At 44.7% G+C, this 17689-nt stretch overlaps 2 protein-coding genes across 5 annotated transcripts in view; one reads left to right on the top strand and one right to left on the bottom strand.

Annotated features, from left to right (window-relative positions):
* Positions 1-444: 444 nt before the first annotated feature.
* Positions 445-16200, bottom strand: ANKRD34B (ankyrin repeat domain 34B). Of its 4 annotated transcripts, none has more exons than XM_006065105.4 (5): positions 16064-16200; positions 14939-15079; positions 12700-12785; positions 10759-10889; positions 445-2829 (listed from the first exon to the last, which is right to left on the bottom strand). In XM_006065105.4, exon 5 carries the CDS (start codon positions 2805-2807, stop codon positions 1272-1274), a length of 1536 nt encoding a protein of 511 aa, XP_006065167.1. In that variant the 5' UTR covers positions 2808-2829; positions 10759-10889; positions 12700-12785; positions 14939-15079; positions 16064-16200; the 3' UTR covers positions 445-1271. The 4 variants fall into 4 exon arrangements, with proteins under 4 accessions (XP_006065167.1, XP_025148056.1, XP_006065166.1 ...); XM_025292271.3 differs by having other exon boundaries at positions 12700-12782; XM_006065104.4 differs by lacking the exon at positions 10759-10889.
* Positions 15394-17689, top strand: part of LOC123335004 (translation initiation factor IF-2-like) — a 38984-nt gene continuing 36688 nt past the window's right edge. The window contains exons 1-2 of the mRNA XM_045166804.1: positions 15394-15435; positions 15528-16204. Coding sequence (XP_045022739.1) covers positions 15394-15435; positions 15528-16204 — 719 coding nt within the window. The remainder of the gene's footprint in view (positions 15436-15527; positions 16205-17689) is intronic.

The raw sequence follows: 17689 nt of genomic DNA, 5'->3' as shown, positions 1-17689 counted from the left end.
AGGGGATGGAAAAAGGTATTTCTTGCAAACGGAGATGACAAGAAATTGGAGGTAGCAATACTCATTTCAGACAAAATACACTTTAAAACAAATGTCATAAAGATAGATAAAGAAGGACATTATATGAGGATTAAAAAAAAATCTGGATCCACATTGAGTTTACAGACTAAAGAGTTAATATTATTCCAAAATGCCTTCATGTTTTAAAAAATCAATACTCTATTATACTGTATATATGAAGGCTCATTGAACTATTCTCTTTACTTTTGTGTGACTGAAAATGCCCATAATATAAAATAAGAAAAAAGGTTCTGTCAACAGCAAATGAACAGAAATGTTCCTTTGACTAATAATCCTGTAAATTCAATACTGCAGAAGCTTAGTATCTGGAAGAAATTTCAGTACACTGTCACAACGTCAAGCAACAAACTAACATTTTTGTTGTTATAATTTCTTTTCACTGCCTCTAATATTTTATGTATTTTAAAAGTATTCTATTCTTGCTTTAGTCTTACTGTGTTTGCTCTTGGGAAATAGAATAAAAAGCAGAAAAGATCCTATTAAAAAAAAAAGGCAAAGCAAAAAACAGCACACAAACATTTGGCATAGATTATAACCAGCTTATAAAACTCAGCAGATCTGAGTTTTATAAGCTATAAACCATTTTGACACTGATTAAGCTGACAACACATATTAGCTGCCTTGTCTACTATACGGGTTGACCATTAAAAATATTAATTAGATTGTCACCTACCTGGAGTCAAGATTTTTCAAGAATTAGTTCATTCTTTCTTTGTAGCTTAGGCTTATTGATCATAGAACACTTTATAACTGTTAATGTTTTCTTTTACGATGTTGGCATCATGGCAAATTACAATCTTGAAATGCTTTTTTAAAAATCACTGATTTGAACACAATGCTTCCTAATAAAATTTTGGCAAAATTGAAAACTTTAAAGTTATCTCCAACATATGTAACCTTCTTTGTTTGCTTATTTTTGTTTAAATTAAAAACTTGGACCACATAAAGTTTGTTAAATATGGAAGGTTTAAAAAAAATTGGCTTAATTTTATTTGAGAGAATCTCTTTTCAAAAATTATCTATTATTTGTATATCTACAATGCATAGTATGATGGTACACAGTACATTTTGATAACCCCTAACTATTATGAACTATCCAATTAGAAGTTTTAAAAGGATGAACATTTGAATCTTCTAGTTCCATATTTCTCTGATAAAATGTGAACAAAAACGTACTTTCTAGCCATGTCTTAAAAATTAACTAACTGCTTAATTTGTTCTGTTTGCAATGATTGTCTCCTTAACAACATCTTTTTACTTTTGAATTCTTTGGGGAAAATAGGAACTGTTGGCATAAGCACTTTTTGACCACAAGAAAGAAGGCTGGAAATCTTGTTGCTGACATTGATATCTGATATGGGAGGGTGAGGGTTCACATTTAAGGGTGGCAGGAATCCTGGTCTGGTTTGTGTACTGTTGTGATCTAAAGGGAAAGCTCCTGAACCACGCCTTTCTAAAAGGGCATGAGTTCTCCTGCTCAGGGGACCTGGGGGGATATTCTCCAACAATTCTTTGGACCCTGATAACAAGGAAGAAGATGGTGAGAGAATCTTTTTTTTTCCTATAAATGCTTTGCCATCGTCTGAAGCTGCAGGGGTAAGACCAGCTGAGAGCTGGGAATCAGAGCTGTAGTGATTTGCTCCTGAGTTTCTTTTTTGAACTATACTTCTTAGGGTGGAAGCAAATATTGTCTGGTTAGAGTCTGGCTCCTGATCCACTGGGATGTCAATGCATTGCTGATTTCCTTCTGAAAAAAATGACTGATGATTTACTTCGTCAAATGACATCTTTCTTGAGCTGGCCTGATCAAAGGCTCTTAGCAAATGCGCAGTGTCTTTTACATCAATACTTTGGTGCCTAGTAATGAATCGCTTGGAAAGTGCCAGCCGGTTGGCTTTGTAAGATAATTCTTCCTCTGGAGTAATATCCTGAAGCTCCTCTTGTAAGGAGGCCACTCTGTGCATTAATAAAGGAGGACTCCTGATCCAGTGAGAAGCCTGAGGGAGCTTGGGCCCATTAGGGGTCAGACCAGGCTTCCTCACAGGGGAGCCTCGATCCCCAGTATCATCACTGCTTCCTGCAGGCTCCAGATCTTTAAAGCCAAAAAGTGTTTCAGTTTCAGAAGAATGTGAAAGTGGTGGTGAGGCTGTTTTTAAGTCTATTTCTGAAGGAGTGGCACAGGTCGCTGGAGTATGACACCCATCCATACCCCCAGGAGGCATATTTAAGTACTGTTTGGTGGTGTGCCTGCCAGAGGGCGATTTTGCTGTTGTTATGATAATGACTTCTTTCCCCTTTGCCTTGCAAGCACTAAGGAGAACTTTCAGGGTCTCTCTGTCTTCTGAATTTATAGCATAAACCAGGGCTGAGGAACTAGAATGATCTTGCAAGCTGAGGTCAGCCCCGCTCTTTAGGAGCAACGAAACAACTTCAGGACCAGCTTTTTCTAAGCAAGCATGCATTAAGGCAGTTTTCCCAGATTTGTCCTGTATGTTGGGATCAGCATTGTTTTCTAACAGGTATTTAACCATTTTGGCTTTACTGACACTCTGGTGATCAACATGTTTGGTCTTACAAGCAATCATTAAAGGTGTTTCCCCACGGTCATTGCTCTCATTGATGTAAGCGCCGCCTTCCAACAAGAGTCTTGTAAGGCGAAGCCGGCTCTGATGGACCGCTTTAATTAGGGAATTTCCATCACTGGAAATTTCTACACATTCATCCATCTTCAAAAGTCAGAATCAATACCTGGTTATCAAAGAAGATGAAGAACAAAAGATTAGTTGGAATCAATGTCCCAATTTATATTCATGTTGTTAGTCACAATTTCTGAAATATGTCTAGAGAAAGAAGACATAAATAAGATTGTTCTTTAATAAATACAGAGCAAAATAGTGAGCTGCAAAATTAAAAATAATTTTAGAATAGTAACAACCTTTAGGGCATTCAAACTAAAATTTACTTTTAAAATCTTCATTGAATATTTATGACATAACACTGGCCTGATATTTCTCTAAATCCCATATTAACTAATCATCATCTTATTTTCTACTTGGAAAAAATATTTTTAAAATAACATTAGAATGCAAATTTAAGCAAAAAAGCCAAATTTCTGTGTAACTGCAACTGAATCAACTAAAATAGAGCATGTTTATGATAGCTTAATATAAAATACTTCTTAGTATTAAATTACTTAAACATGCTCTTCAATTAAATAATATAATTAAGATCTAGATTTCCAATTTGAGGGGCATTTTGATGTTTCTTTTAAAGGATGAAAAATATCTGGACTACAAGATGTTAAAAGAACTGACGTGTCTGACACTGAGATAGGAATGATGAGCATGTGATTCTGCATTTTTCTTGATTCCATTATTTAAGTCATATACTAACTAGGTTACAGGGTTGCTGCTGCTGCTGCTGCTAAGTCTCTTAAGTCGTGTCCGACTCTGTGTGACCCCAGAGACGGCAGCCCACCAGGCTCTCCTGTCCCTGGGATTCTCCAGGCAAGAACACTGGAGTGGGTTGCCATTTCCTTCTCCAATGCATGCAAGTGAAAAGTGAAAGTGAAGTCACTCAGTCATGTCCGACTCTTCGTGACCCCATGGACTGCAGCCTACCAGGCTCCTCCGTCCATGGGATTTTCCAGGCAAGAGTACTGAAGTGGGGTGCCATTGCCTTCTCCGAGGTTACAGGGTTAGCAATGTACTATTGGGTTGAATTTTGACAGCTGCTCCAAAGGAGTTTTCTAGGCTAAAAACAAATGAAGACATGTAGACTTCATAAACATTTTATTGTTATCATTAAAATGGAAAATGATTTATGTTTAATTTATTTAAATCATTTAGATTCAAACTCACTCAACAGATAATTTCATTAGGTGGTAAGAATTATATCTTTATCGAGAGCCAAGAAAATGTTAGTTTTATAACAGTCCTTGGAGCTAGGGATAAAAAGCAAATAAAAGTTTATGTAATATTTAAGTCTATTTCATTTAACTTGGTAGCTTTGATAAATTGAAAAGGATTATTTATTTTAGTCATTTACTTTTAAGATTAAGAATATTGGACATGAATTTCTATTGGACAGTAGAATAGATAATAAATATGACTTCTTAAAAGAAGGAAGAGATGAAGAGAGCAGAAAGAAAGTGAAGAAAAAAGGGATCGACATGTACACAGAAATTAATTCGGTGATAAACAGCTATAAGCTCTTAATATTGTCATGGGCTCTGAGCTATAACGGTGCAGGCCCCAGCCCTGAGGAGCTTATACAGCTGTTTGGAATAAGCAGCTGGTTATGGGTTAAAATCATGAGCACACACAGACGTTAATAGTGTGAGGATGGAATGGGGGCTTCACAGAGACCAGTCATTTGAGCTGAGCCTTGATGACTGTGAAAGCGTTTGGCAGGAAGAAAAAGGGGGAGCGGAGAAGTAGAGACCACTCCTGTGCAAAGACCTGAAGACTTTAATTAGCACAGTTTTTATCACAGATCAGGCTTTATACCAATACCATAATCAACTTTAGGAAAATACTTTAGCAGATGATTATGTTTAGGGTGATACAGCAGAACAAACACAGCTAATTTTTAACCCTGCCTGAAACCCCCTGAAAGTAAAGATTTTTTCTTTCCAGAAAGACATAAACTCACAACGATAGCAGGCAAAGGACAGAAGGTGACAGCGGCATTTTGGAAGCCAGAAAGCAAACGAGCCAGTGGTGACTGACTCAGCCAACCTGAAAAGGCTGTGCCTCGAGTCAGCGTGGCAGGGTTGAGAGCTACCCCACGTACACCACAGAATCCTCGAAAGAGGCAGCAGCTGGAAGCTCTAGAACTAGCTAGTGAGCAAGTGGAGAGTACAGCCCTCCTAGAGGGTTAAGAGAAGGACCGTGAGAGAGGCAGTTAGATCCCTGGGACTTGCTACGAGAAGTGTGGTGGTCCTACGTTGGACCAGCAGCAGCAGCACTACCTGAAACTTGTTAAATGTGCAAAATCTCAGGCTCCGACCCCAGACCTACTGAATCAGAGCCTATGGTTCAGCTAGATCCCCAGGTGACTTGCGTGCACAGTAAAATTTGAGAAACACTTCGCCACTCCAAGCCAGGGAGACAGAAGACTGTCATCTCCCACCTCAAAAGATGTCCAGTTTATTCTCCACACATGGTGAAACAGAGAATCTCTGGACTGAGAGACACTGGGTATATCTGAGGACAAGAAAACAGGAGAATAAGTGACTGTATGCTTCTTGTTTAGTCACTAAGTCATGTCCGACTCTTCTGGCACCTCATGGAGTGTGGCCTGCCAGGCTTCTCTGTCCATGGAATTTCTCAGGCAAGAATACTGGAACAGGTTGCCATTTCCTTCTCCAAGCTGCTACTGCTGCTGCTGCTAAGTCACTTCAGTCGTGTCCGACTCTGTGTGACCCCATAGACGGCAGCCCACCAGGCTCCGCTGTCCCCGGGATTCTCCAGGCAAGAATACTGGAGTGGGTTGCCATTTCCTTCTCCAATGCATGAAAGTGAAAAGTGAAAGTTAAGTTGCTCAATCTTCCCAATTCAGGTACTGAACCCTTGCAAACCCACATCTCCTGCACTGCAAGCAGATTCTTTACCACTGCACCACAACGACGATGGTATGCATACTGACCATCAATATGAAAGGACTCACAGCATCGCCCCCCTACTCAGCTTCAAGAAGGACGGCAGCCATATCTTTATTCTTCAGAAGAAAACAGAATAGGCTTCTCTCAAGAATGTGACCTACCAAGGAGAAAATACCTAGAGTACTAATCACAGGGATTCCTCAATATGCCACCCAAATCATCCCACCGAGGGGTATAAACGTCCCGCATGTGCTCAAAGCTACACATTAGCTTTTTAACCCAAGCCCTTCAATCATGAGCATGCAAACAAAAAAGCCTCTTATATTCAAGGTAGAGACCAGAACAAATAGAAAATGTAACCTGGAAAAGTCCAGAAAATGAAAGCTTCCAAAACTCATTATCCTCTAAAGGATAAGAAGATATTGTAACCATGAAACGATACGAAGTCTATTAAAAAGAATATTCAGAGACCATAAAAAGCTGTCAAAAGATAAAAACATGATACAAACTGCAAAAGTCAATAGAAGGGTTGAATAATAACGTTGATAAAATCTCTAACACAGTCAAGCAAAAAGAATAGAAAGAAAAAAAAAATGAGAAAATTAGAGGACTAGATCAGGAAATCTGTGATCCAACAGAAGTTCCTGCTAGAGAAAATAGTGGGGGTGGAGGAATGGGTGAGCAGGAGAGGAAATGATGAATAAGATCAAGAAAATTTTCTAGACGTGAGGGACTCAAGTTCTTGAATTGAAAGGGCTCAATTAGAACACAGCACAGTGGATGAAGACAGACGCTGACCATGGCTCATGGTTATAAATTTCCAGAACACTGAGAACAAGGAAGATTCCACAAGTTTGGAGGCAAGTAAGGGGAGTGGAATGGATAAGTCACCTAGTAGAGGATCAAGAATTACAATGGATTCAGATATATCAACAACAATAATGAGAGACAACAGAGGGATATCTTTTTTTTTAATCTGAAGGATAAATGATTCCCAGGTTAGAACTCTCTACTAGCTAAAACATTAGTCAATAATTGGGAATCACTTTCAATTGAATCCCAATTCACTTTCAAGAATCTACTGAAGAATACGATCTATCAAGATGAAATGGTGGAACAAGAAAGAAGAAACGAGATCTGGAGATCATCAGAGGAGAAGCAACAATAATCCCCAGGAATATGGTGAGATGCCAGGATAATGAATGTGCACAGGCATCCTCTTTGAGATTATGCTGCCATTTTACCATCTTGTTAACTGAGGACAGTTGACTGAGTCCTCCAGTTGACCCAGGTGAGCCTGACCTCAGTTCTTTAACCAGCTTGCTTTTTCCTCACCATATCTCTGCTCTCCCCTCCATCCTCTGCTTTCTGGGGCAACGAATGACACTCATTTCAGCCCTGCTCAAATGTTCTGCTTTGACCTGCTCTGAGATCTGGGGATAAGTCATGGTGTGTGTGTGTGTGTGTGTGTGTGTGTGTGTGTTAGTTGCTCAGTCATGTCCGACTCTTTGAGACCCTATGGACTATAGCCTGCCAGGCTCCCCTGTCCATGGAATTCTCCAAGCAAGAATACTGGAGTGGGTAGCCATTCCCTTCTCTAGGGGATCTTCCTGACCCAGGGATCAAACCTGGGTCTCCTGAACCACAGGCAGATTCTTTACTGTGTGAGCCACCAGAAAGCCCTGAGCTTAGGAGGAGACTCAAGACCCACTGCTTTTGGATATCCAGTATCTGGTCGACACTGTAGCCTGCCAGAGGCCCTGTCATGGTAAATCCATGTTTCCCAGGATTCACTCAAGACCTTGCCCAGAAGGGCTCTCGTAAACACTCAGGGATGCTGAGCTGAACTGAGATCCAGAGATTGTTCAACTTATCTTCTCCTGAGAACTTTTGCCATATTTTGGCAATACTGATCTTCCTTTATTCAACTAATTTGTGCTTGCTACCCAGTTTACCAAAAAATAAATAGTCTACTTAAGGATTATATACAAGTGGGAAACTGGGGAAAAAAGAAGCAAAGGGAACGATCTACACAAAAGTCAAGACCAAGTGACCTCTTGGTGGGGATCAGGAGAATAACGCACTTTGGGAGGGACACGGAGAGGTTTTTAAGATTCATGTGATGTTCTGTCTCTCAACCTGGATGGTGTGTATATAGGTGTCTGTTTTATTTTTATTCTTCAAATAGTATATACTTCATATACTCCTCTATACAACACTACTATTCTCTATTGTAAAATGGGACATGTATACAAAAAAGAACATAATATTTATGTAAGAATGTCTCATAATTAAAATTTATAAAGAACCATATTAGGTCTCAGTTTTCACAACATAAATCACTTTTTGTGGTGTTTTCAATAGTATTTACGCCTAGACTTTCAAGGTATTTCAACTAGTCAGCTTCTATAAGCAGTATTCAAAAGGATATACTTATTCATTTCCACTTCAGTTTCATTAATGATGTAAAGCAAAGAACAACCACTCAATATATGTATCTATAAATACAATGAAAGTAATACATAAAATATATTATTTTTGTCCTCTGTGCAACCTTCTAAAAAAGCTATTCCACAGCCAGACGTACCTGCAACCTAGGAATTTATGGCTGGCTGACAGATTGGGGCCCAATTCAGAGGTCTATTCAGAATGTGAAACACCTGAAAAGAGCTCACATGAGACAGTGATCACAAAAAACCCTTCTTTTAGCATTTTTCATATACAAATGGGTTTAATAAAGCAAAGAGACTTATAGAAATGAGCTGGAACATAATCTAAAATATAAAAACTACTCTGTAACTGTCATTCAAGAAGAGGAAATAGTATCAATCATGTAAAAACACCTCTGACCAAAAGTAGCATTTGAGAGAGATATTCAAATGAGAACCAGTTGCCAGATACCAGATTTCAGTATTAAATATAGTTTCTACTATTTGGAGCCAAACCACTTTTTTTTTTTTTTAAAGTTTTAAAAGAAATCTTTTGGAACAACATTCAAATTTTTTCACCTATCCTCACGTACAGACCTTTCTTCACAATGCTAAACCTGCCCACTTCCTGCCATAACTTTCCCTCCCATAGGGAAAGTTTTCCTCTCACTGGGAGAAGAAGGGGAGCTGGCTGGGATGGCTAAGCCGGGCAGTGGTTCCGCTGTGGTCCCGTGGAAAGAGAAGATGCTGTGAGCTCCAGGGCTTCAGAGAACCTGGGAAGTGGCACCGCTAGCTGGCGGCAGCTAGCAAGGATGTCTACCATGCGGCTGTAGGCAGACCCCGCCCCTGAGTACTGCCAGCTGTCAGAACAACAAGGCTTAACTTGCTCATTATAAAGACTTCTAATTACTGGATCACCGAAAAAGCAAGAGAGTTCCAGAAAAACATCTATTTTTGCTTTATTGACTATGCCAAAGCCTTTGACTGTGTGGATCACAATAAACTGTGGAAAATTCTGAAAGAGATGGGAATATCAGACCACCTGACCTGCCTCTTGAGAAACCTATATGCAGGTCAGGAAGCAACAGTTAGAACTGGACATGGAACAACAGACTGGTTCCAGATAGGAAAAGGAGTACGTCAAGGCTGTATATTGTCACCCTGCTTATTTAACTTCTATGCAGAGTACATCATGAGAAACGCTGGGCTGGAAGAAGCACAAGCTGGAATCAAGATTGCTGGGAGAAATATCAATAACCTCAGATATGCAGATGACACCACCCTTATGGCAGAAAGTGAAGAGGAACTAAAAAGTCTCTTGATGAAAGTGAAAGAGGAGAGTGAAAAATTTGGCTTAAAGCTCAACATTCAGAAAACGAAGATCATGGCATCTGGTCCCATCACTTCATGGGAAATAGATGGGGAAACAGTGGAAACAGTGCTGGACTTTATTTTTTTGGGCTCCAACATCACTGCAGATGGTGACTTCAGCCATGAAACTAAAAGATGCTTACTCCTTGGAAGGAAGGTTATGACCAACCTGCTGCTGCTGCTAAGTCGCTTCAGTCGTGTCCGACTCTGTGCGACCCCATAGACGGCAGCCCACCAGGCCCTGCCGTCCCTGGGATTCTCCAGGCAAGAACATTGGAGTGGGTTGCCATTTCCTCCTTCAATGCATGAAAGTGAAAAGTGAAAGTGAAGTCGCTCAGCCGTGTCCGACTCTTCGAGACCCCATGGACTGCAGCCCACCAGGCTCCTCCATCCATGGGATTTTCCAGGCAAGAGTATTGGAGTGGGTTGCCATTAAAGCAGAGACATTACTTTGACAACAAAGGTCCATCTAGTCAAGGGTATGGTTTTTCCAGTAGTCATGTATGGATGTGAGAGTTGGACTGTGAAGAAAGCTGAGCGCTGAAGAATTGACGCTTTTGAACTGTGGTGTTGGAGAAGACTCTTGAGAGTCCTTTGGACTGCAAGGAGATCCAACCAGTCCATTCTAAAGGAGATCAGTCCTGGGTGTTCTTTGGAAGGAATGATGCTAAAGCTGAAACTCCAGTACTTTGGCCACCTCATGCGAAGAGTTGACTCATTGGAAAAGACTCTGATGCTGGGAGGGATTGGGGGCAGGAGGAGAAGGGGGCGACAGAGGATGAGATGGCTGGATGGCATCACTGACTCAATGGATATGAGTCTGAGTGAACTCCGGGAATTGGTGATGGACAGGGAGGCCTGGCGTGCTGAGATTCATGGGGTCGAGAAGAGTCGGACATGACTGAGCAACTGAACTGAAGCTACTGGACTGATCACTTTAAAAAAATTTTTTTAATTTTGTATTGGGGTACAGCCGACTAACAATGTTGTGATAGTTTCAGGTGAACGAGAAAGGAGTCGGCCATACATATAAATGTATCCATTCTCCCCCAAACCCCCCTCCCATCCAGGCTACCACATAACACTGAGCAGAGTTCCTTGTGATGTACAGTAGGTCCTTTTGGTTATCTATTTTAAATGTCAGATGCTCACTTTTTATTTTTTATTTTATTTTTTTTTTAGATGCTCACTTTTTAAACTGCTTACACTTGATAGAGAAATTTTGAAATTGTTTAAACATTAAATTTTTCAAAAAAAAATGTTACCACGTACTTTATTCTCCATGTGTATACATATTTGGTTTCCTAGGGTCTCATCTTGTAATCAGCACTTTATTGGAATAACCCCCTTGTCTTCATGCCTTCACCTTCTTTCAGTCTGTTCTTTTCTCTCACCTCATCCATCTGCACATCAAAAATGCTGATATTGAAGTTTGACTAATTTACTTTTCGCAGAGGTAAGCCCCACCTGGGATGAAGACCACTTCTCTAGCCTACAGTGATCCTAGTTCAGAAATGTTCCTGCCTCACGTCTCTTCCTTTGAAACATCCTCACCGAGGGCAGCCAGTGCGAGTACCGTATTCACATTGAGTCAGGCTCTGTTATAATCTAGCTTATAAATGATCCCCCAGTTCAGTTACACCTTCCAAATAGACTGTTCAACTGGAGAAAATCTGAAGGTCAGGTAGACCCAGACTTCCACCCTGACTCTCCTAGTTTCTAGCTGTGTGCCCTGGTCAAATATCTCAGCCTCTCAGAGTCTTGGGTTCCCCGTTGGTGGAAGACAATCATAAAACATTCATCCCCTGGGGGCCGGTGATGAAATCAGACAACATCTGGAAAGAGACTTTCCTGTGTGCCTTCCTACTCACTGTGCTCTTCTTTTTAAAGTTTTTATCTCAGAATTTAGCCATCTTTTATTTTTATCATGTCTCGAAAGTGAAAAGTGAAAATGTCACTCAGTTGTGTCTGACTCTTTGCAATCCCATGGACTGTAGCCCACCAGGATCCTCTGTCCACAGGGACTCTCCAGGCAAGAATACTGGAGTGGGTTGCCATTTCCTTCTCCAGGGGATCTTCCCGACCCAAGGATCTAACCCGGGTCTCCTGTATTGCAGGCAGATTCTTTACCAACTAAGCCACTGGGGAAGCCCATCATGTCTCTAACTCACAGGCCATTTAAATAACATAAAAAACTTAAAATGTTGTTTTTCTAGAATCTGTAAATACTGTTTGTAAACATAAATGGAACCTAATAAGTGAACTATGGAATAAGATACCCCTTTAAGGGCATTTTCCTTATAATTTCCAAATACAATAATTTCAGCATTAAAGATATGAGTAATATAAGATATTAATTATTAAACAGCTGGATAAATTGCTTTTATTTTAAAATTAAATTGTCTTTAACAAGGCTCATGATTCATCATGGCATATTTACTCTACTCTTTTACCGCCTCTCTCAATCTTCTCCAGGGGATCTTTCCAACCCAGTGATCGAACCCAGGTCTCCTGCATTGCAGGCATATTGTCCACCACCTGAGTCACCAAGATGGTCTCCATCTCCCAAGGCCCTTCTAAAATTACAGTTTATTTTTTTTTAAGATATCTATTCTGAAGAACAAAGAAAACTGAAAGAGGGTAATATCAGATGATCAATTTCAAACATGCTGAGGAGGCAGAGGTGGGGGTGGCATGGTTAACTGCATTAACATAGTAGAAGCTACATCGTAAACCTCCCTAGGGAGATGGCCCCAGCGAGAAAGGAGCCAGTTTACTGGCAGGACCCCGGAAGCTTAGGACATGGAGGTTCCAAATGACACAGAAATTGGCAATGAGGCACAGGGTTGAACATGACAGGATGGCTGGCTAGAACAACTGGACCCCCAGAACTTTACGCCACCCCAAGTAGACGACCACTCTCCTAGGCAAGGAATGAAGATCTGTTCTCTAAACAGACTGATCAGGGAGGCTCCAGCCTTGGAAGCCACGTGCTGAAAACGGAAGAAACTGAGAGTCTATAGGCTACATGGTGCAATTCCCAGCTCGCTGCCCTGACACCAGGGTACTGGGAGGTAGGAAAAAGAAGTAAAAGGCATTGGATCTCAGAATTATGAGCCCTATTAAAAAATCTCTATAGATAAATGAAGCAATTCAAATCATAACCACATTCGCCCCTCCAGACACCCACTCTAAATGGAAATAGAAAGTTACCTGAAAATGTTATTCAAAATTTCATACTTCACTTATGTCTTTTCTCTCCTTGGATGAGTTTTCTGTCAGCCAGCTGTCAGTTCCTACTAAAGGAAATCAAAGCTATTCAGAGCTACATAAATACCAATAATTTGTTCCACACATCTCTCCCATTTGGAGTCTAGTTTTTTAATTCCCTGTTAAGGAAGACATCCCCACAGTGTTTGTGCAGTTAATCATGTTTCACTGATTATAATCTGTAAAGTGTTAGGAGTGGATTCTACGCAGGGCAATCCTGTGTATGTGCATTTTCGCACACACACACGTACTCACGCACACAGGACGCAGCCTGCTGTGCAAGGACTGTTGAGCTGTGGCATTTACCTGGTCTGCCCCATTCTGGGCTGAGGTCTGTCCCATTGATGTGGCTGAGGGGGGAAAGGTCAGAGAACTCCCAGAGTCACTTCTCTTACCCTCCTGCTCGCCAGGACTTGATAGATGTTCCCATGTTCCTTCTCTTATGTCTCCTTGCTTCTTAGATACCAGCTTCCCCCACTGTATCCCCACTTTAGGAATGGGGAAACAGAGGAAAGTAGAGTTCTGTTTTGAGTACCTGATTTGTGTGATATCTATGGATTTCCCCAGTGGCTCAGCGGTACAGAATCTGCTTGTAATGCAGGAGACGCGGGGTGGGGGTTCGATCCCTGGGTCAGGAAGATCCCCTGGAGGAGGGAATGGCAACTCACTCCAACGTTCTTTCCTGGAGAATCCCCACGGACAGAGGAACCTGGCGGGTTATGGACCATAGGGTCGCAAAGAGTTGGGCACAACAACGTGACTGAGCACGCACAACTAGACACCGCCACAGGGGCCAAGGTGCCTCAGAAGCCATTGTGGAGATAATAGGCTGGGTCTTTCCTGTGGCGTTTTTCTCCCCAAGCTACTCCTAGTTTTCCTGTCATTCAGGAAGAAATTTTACTTTCCTTTGAGCCTCTTAGTCCACCTCCAAACAGGATCTATGCTTCCTCCCTAAAAGTTATTAATATTTATCTGGCCATGGTGAGAAAGAGCAGCAAGGGGCAGGGGTGGGGGGGGGTGGGCGGTGGTGGTGGTGGTGGAAATTAACAGATGAGTTTCAAGCTGGAAACCCAGTCCCTCACCTTTGCCCCAGGTTACCCTGTCTTTATGCTGCCTGCAGGGGACCAGAGCATGCTCAGAGGGGGCAGCAGGCAGTGTGTCAAAGCCTGGGGCTCTGTCTCCTCCCAAGTTACCAGCCCTGGAGAAGCTGTTCCTCTGAGCCTCTGTTTCCACATTCCTAAAGTGGGGATAATTTTTACTGATGATGACTGTGAGGATTTTAGAAGATCCTTATATATTTGCCACTTAGGAATTCAATCATGACAGTTTCTAAACATGCATCACTAAATGTGAGTGCTCTGGGCTAAGGGGTCTGAGAATGGGGGCTAAGATGCCTATAACCAACAGGTCTTCCACCTACTATGGGCCTAACATGGAGAGCTTGCTAATTAGATCCCAGGCTCCACTCCCCATAGGGGGTGCTTCTTGTGCACACTTGGAAAAAATCTGCGACAAACTCGTCCCCCAGTCCCACTTCCTATTAGCTATCAGTCCCTGCCCAAGGCTCCCCCACCAGACTGTCTCCAATCATTTCACCTCCAGGGCATCTGAGGCTTAGCTCTGCTGCAGGAGCCAAGGGCAGAGACAACTGCCCTGCCTCAGAGTGGGCAAAGAGAGCCCACAGGTCTAGAGAAGAGTACAGCCTTGAGTTACAGCAGCCGAGGTACTCGAGGTCTCCTGCCCTACCCTTCCTAGACAGGTCTGAGAAAGTCCAGACTTGCAGTGGGAGGCCCAGGCCAGGATGTGGAGGCCAGCTGCACCTGGAATGAGGCAAGCCTGCCTGCCACCAGCAAAAGACGTGTCTCCTTCCCTATGCAAAGGAAGGGACAAAGCCAGAACAAAAGATGCCACTGAGATTGTCCCTGGGAACGTCATGACTTGCCAGGTAAAGTGTTCTCTGGCACCGGGCTCATAAGAAATATTCAGAAACGACCCAAGCTGGTAAGGTTTGCTGTCTTTCCCATGTGTACCCCCAAAGGGCTGGTTACTTCTACTTACTGCAGGCGACCCCAGGTTTCTGGTGCTGGGCCCTGGGGAAGCTGCACCCCCACATCCCTCTGCAGAACCCGCACCCCCCCCCCAACCCCGCCTTCCCAACACACACACATAAACAAACCTATACCTCCAAGTCTCAGGGAACCAAGGTGATGGGATTTCCAGGCTGCCGAGGATTCTGGCGGCGTCTTCACAGTCCTCGCGGCCTCCGGAACGGAGTTGTTGCCTCAGTTTTTCCCGAGAGCGGGGAGGGAGCGAGCCCGAGGAGCTGTCGGAGAAGGGCACAGGAAGGTGACTGGGGCGACAGCGTCGGGACACCGATGGGGGCGGGGTGCGCGTTTCGTCGCCTCTGCTCCGAGCCAGGGCACAGCTGGCAGGCTGAGGCGATGGCCATCCACGAGAAGGGGTTCTGACCAGAGTCGCTGCAGAGCGGTCCCCGCACCGCCCGCCCGGGGGACACGGCCCTCCTTTTGGGAAATAGCACGCCCGAGAGGAGAAGCCATTGACCCTCTGCTGGGGGCAGGCGCACCTCTGGACCCCGGTTCTCCGACAAGGGGCCTGGGGTCCTGGTGCCAAAGCTGTATGGCCCCAATAGGCTCCGGGGGCCCAGCTGCTGGCCCCTGTGTGACTCGCATTTGTGAAGACAGTGACTGCAAACGGCTCCGCAGCCCCAGCTAACCCGCGCCCCGCGCCCGGCCCGCACCTCCCACAGCTAGGCGGCCGCAGGCACCTGCGGAGACGCGCCCAAGTCCGCCCCTCCGACCCGCGCGCTCCGGCAGTCGAGCGCGCGCCGTTCCCGCTGCGGCGCCGAACCGCGCCCGCGAGGCCCCTGCCCGAATCCTCTCAGATATCCTGCGGCCGCCGGCTGCCCTCATCACCTCCCCATCGCTGCAAGGCCGAGAAGGACGCGAAACTCGCTCGCCCGCGGGGTCCGAGCCCGCGCCGCCGCAGAGCCCCAGCCAAGAACGGGCGGGGACTGCGGGAGGCGCGAGTGTGGGTTCCGCGGAGCGCGCCCGGCTCGGCGGGGCAGAGTCTCTGGAAAGGACCCGACGCTCCGGCGGCCCTCGGTGGGCGCCAGGGCTCCGCAGTGTCAGGGCGCAGGAGATGCCGGCTCCCAGGGCCCAGGTATACCCGGTGGGGCGCACGGAGGCCCTGGGCTGGAGCTGCGCACTCCGCGCCCTCCTCCCGGCAGCCGACACGCAAACCAAAGTTTTCCTAACTGCAGCCCGCACAGCCGGCGCCGCACACTGACCTGCGACGCGCTGTTTAGTCGGCGGGGCGCCTCCCGCCTTCCCGGTTCCGCTCCGACCCTTCGCGCCGGTGGACCCAGGGCGCCGTCCGGGCTGGGATGTTGTCTCCGCTGGCTGCACCGCCGCTCGAGTCGCAGATCCTGGTAGGTGCAGCTCTGTCTCCGCCCCCGCTCGGCGGAGAGATGCGGGCAGCGGACCCGGAGCTGCGAAGCGTCGGAGCGGGGGCCGGGAGGCGCGCACCTCGCCAGAAGCCCGGGCTGCGCCTCGTTTCCGCTGGGAGTGACGCGCGGGTTCAGGGCTGTGCTGCAGGTGGGGGCGGCGGGGCCAAAGTCTGTTTCGGCCCCGGGGACCGAAGTGTGGCCTCTGAAGCCCCGCCTTTTGTCCCCTCGAGTATCCGCCACCCGCTATCCTCACACCCCAACCCGGCCACAGCGCTTTGGCTACAGCGATCTGGCCCAGAGCAGGGGCGGCAGGGTTTTTTCCACTGCAGGGCGTCGGTCACCCCTACATAACTGCTCTTGGTTCCCCCTGTCCATGTCTGCGTCCCTCCTTCTAGTTCTTATCCACACGGCTGGTCCACGAGTCCGTCCCCCACGGGTCTCTCGTCCCCTTTCCCGTCCCTGTCCTCTGTTTTGGTAAAGCCAGAATCTCACTTCAGGTTGAGGCATTCGTGGGAGCAGCTGTTCTTTCGTTTTTTGAGTTTATAACTTGATTCTGGTATTATCAAAACATTAATACATATTAATTGACGTATATTTTACATGTGAAACTCCTCTATGGAATTAAAAAGAGACGAATTTTAAGCAATGATTTGAATTCATTTATCAGGAATACATCTGGTGGAGAAAGGACCGTGACTGTCTTTTATGGTTGTTCAGATGACGTCGGTTAAAAATAATTTGTAGTTTAGAGTCCTTAAAGGGGGAAAGTAGATTTAACTCTGAGAGGATTATTTAGAAAAATAATCTGCTAAAATTGGCCCCTTAGTAAGTATATGTTAAGTTCATAGGTTATTTTAACCTCAAGTTGAGCTCTACGGAGCTGGAGCCCTAGGTTTGGATTGTCCGTTGCCCGCATCCATTTGTTTGTGGAAATCAGAGGTCACAGGAAGGGATTGGGCAAATTTGCATGAAGGCACAGGTCTCCTTTCCCCCATTAAAAAAGTTTTTATTAGTGTATAGTAGATACTTGGAAAAGACCCTGATGCTGGGAAAGATTAAAGGCAGGAGGAGAAGGGGATGACAGAGGATGAGATGGTTGGATAGCATCACCAAGTCCATGGACGTGAGTTTGAGCAAGCTCCCGGGGCTGGTGATGGACAAGGGAAGCCTGGCCTGCTGCTTCCATGGGGTCAGGAAGAGTCAGGCACCACTGAGGGACTGACCTGAACTGAACTAAACTGATAGTAAATATTTAATAGATATGCTTTTCACAGTTTCAATGATTTTACTTATACTAACGCATCATTAACATCCAGAGACAGACTATTACCAGTTCTCCAGAAGACTGTCTCTTTTTTCTCTCTTCTAGGGGGCAGGGTAGTGGCTTCAACCAGCATAGATTACTTTGGCTTATATTTACACTTTATAGCAATTGAATCCTGAAGAATATACTGTTCTGGCTTCTCT

This window comes from Bubalus bubalis, chromosome 9 (assembly GCF_019923935.1).
Source record: "Bubalus bubalis isolate 160015118507 breed Murrah chromosome 9, NDDB_SH_1, whole genome shotgun sequence".
NCBI lineage: Eukaryota > Metazoa > Chordata > Mammalia > Artiodactyla > Bovidae > Bubalus > Bubalus bubalis.
Note: the sequence above shows the minus strand (reverse complement) of the source record. Positions and strands in the feature narration are given on the sequence as shown.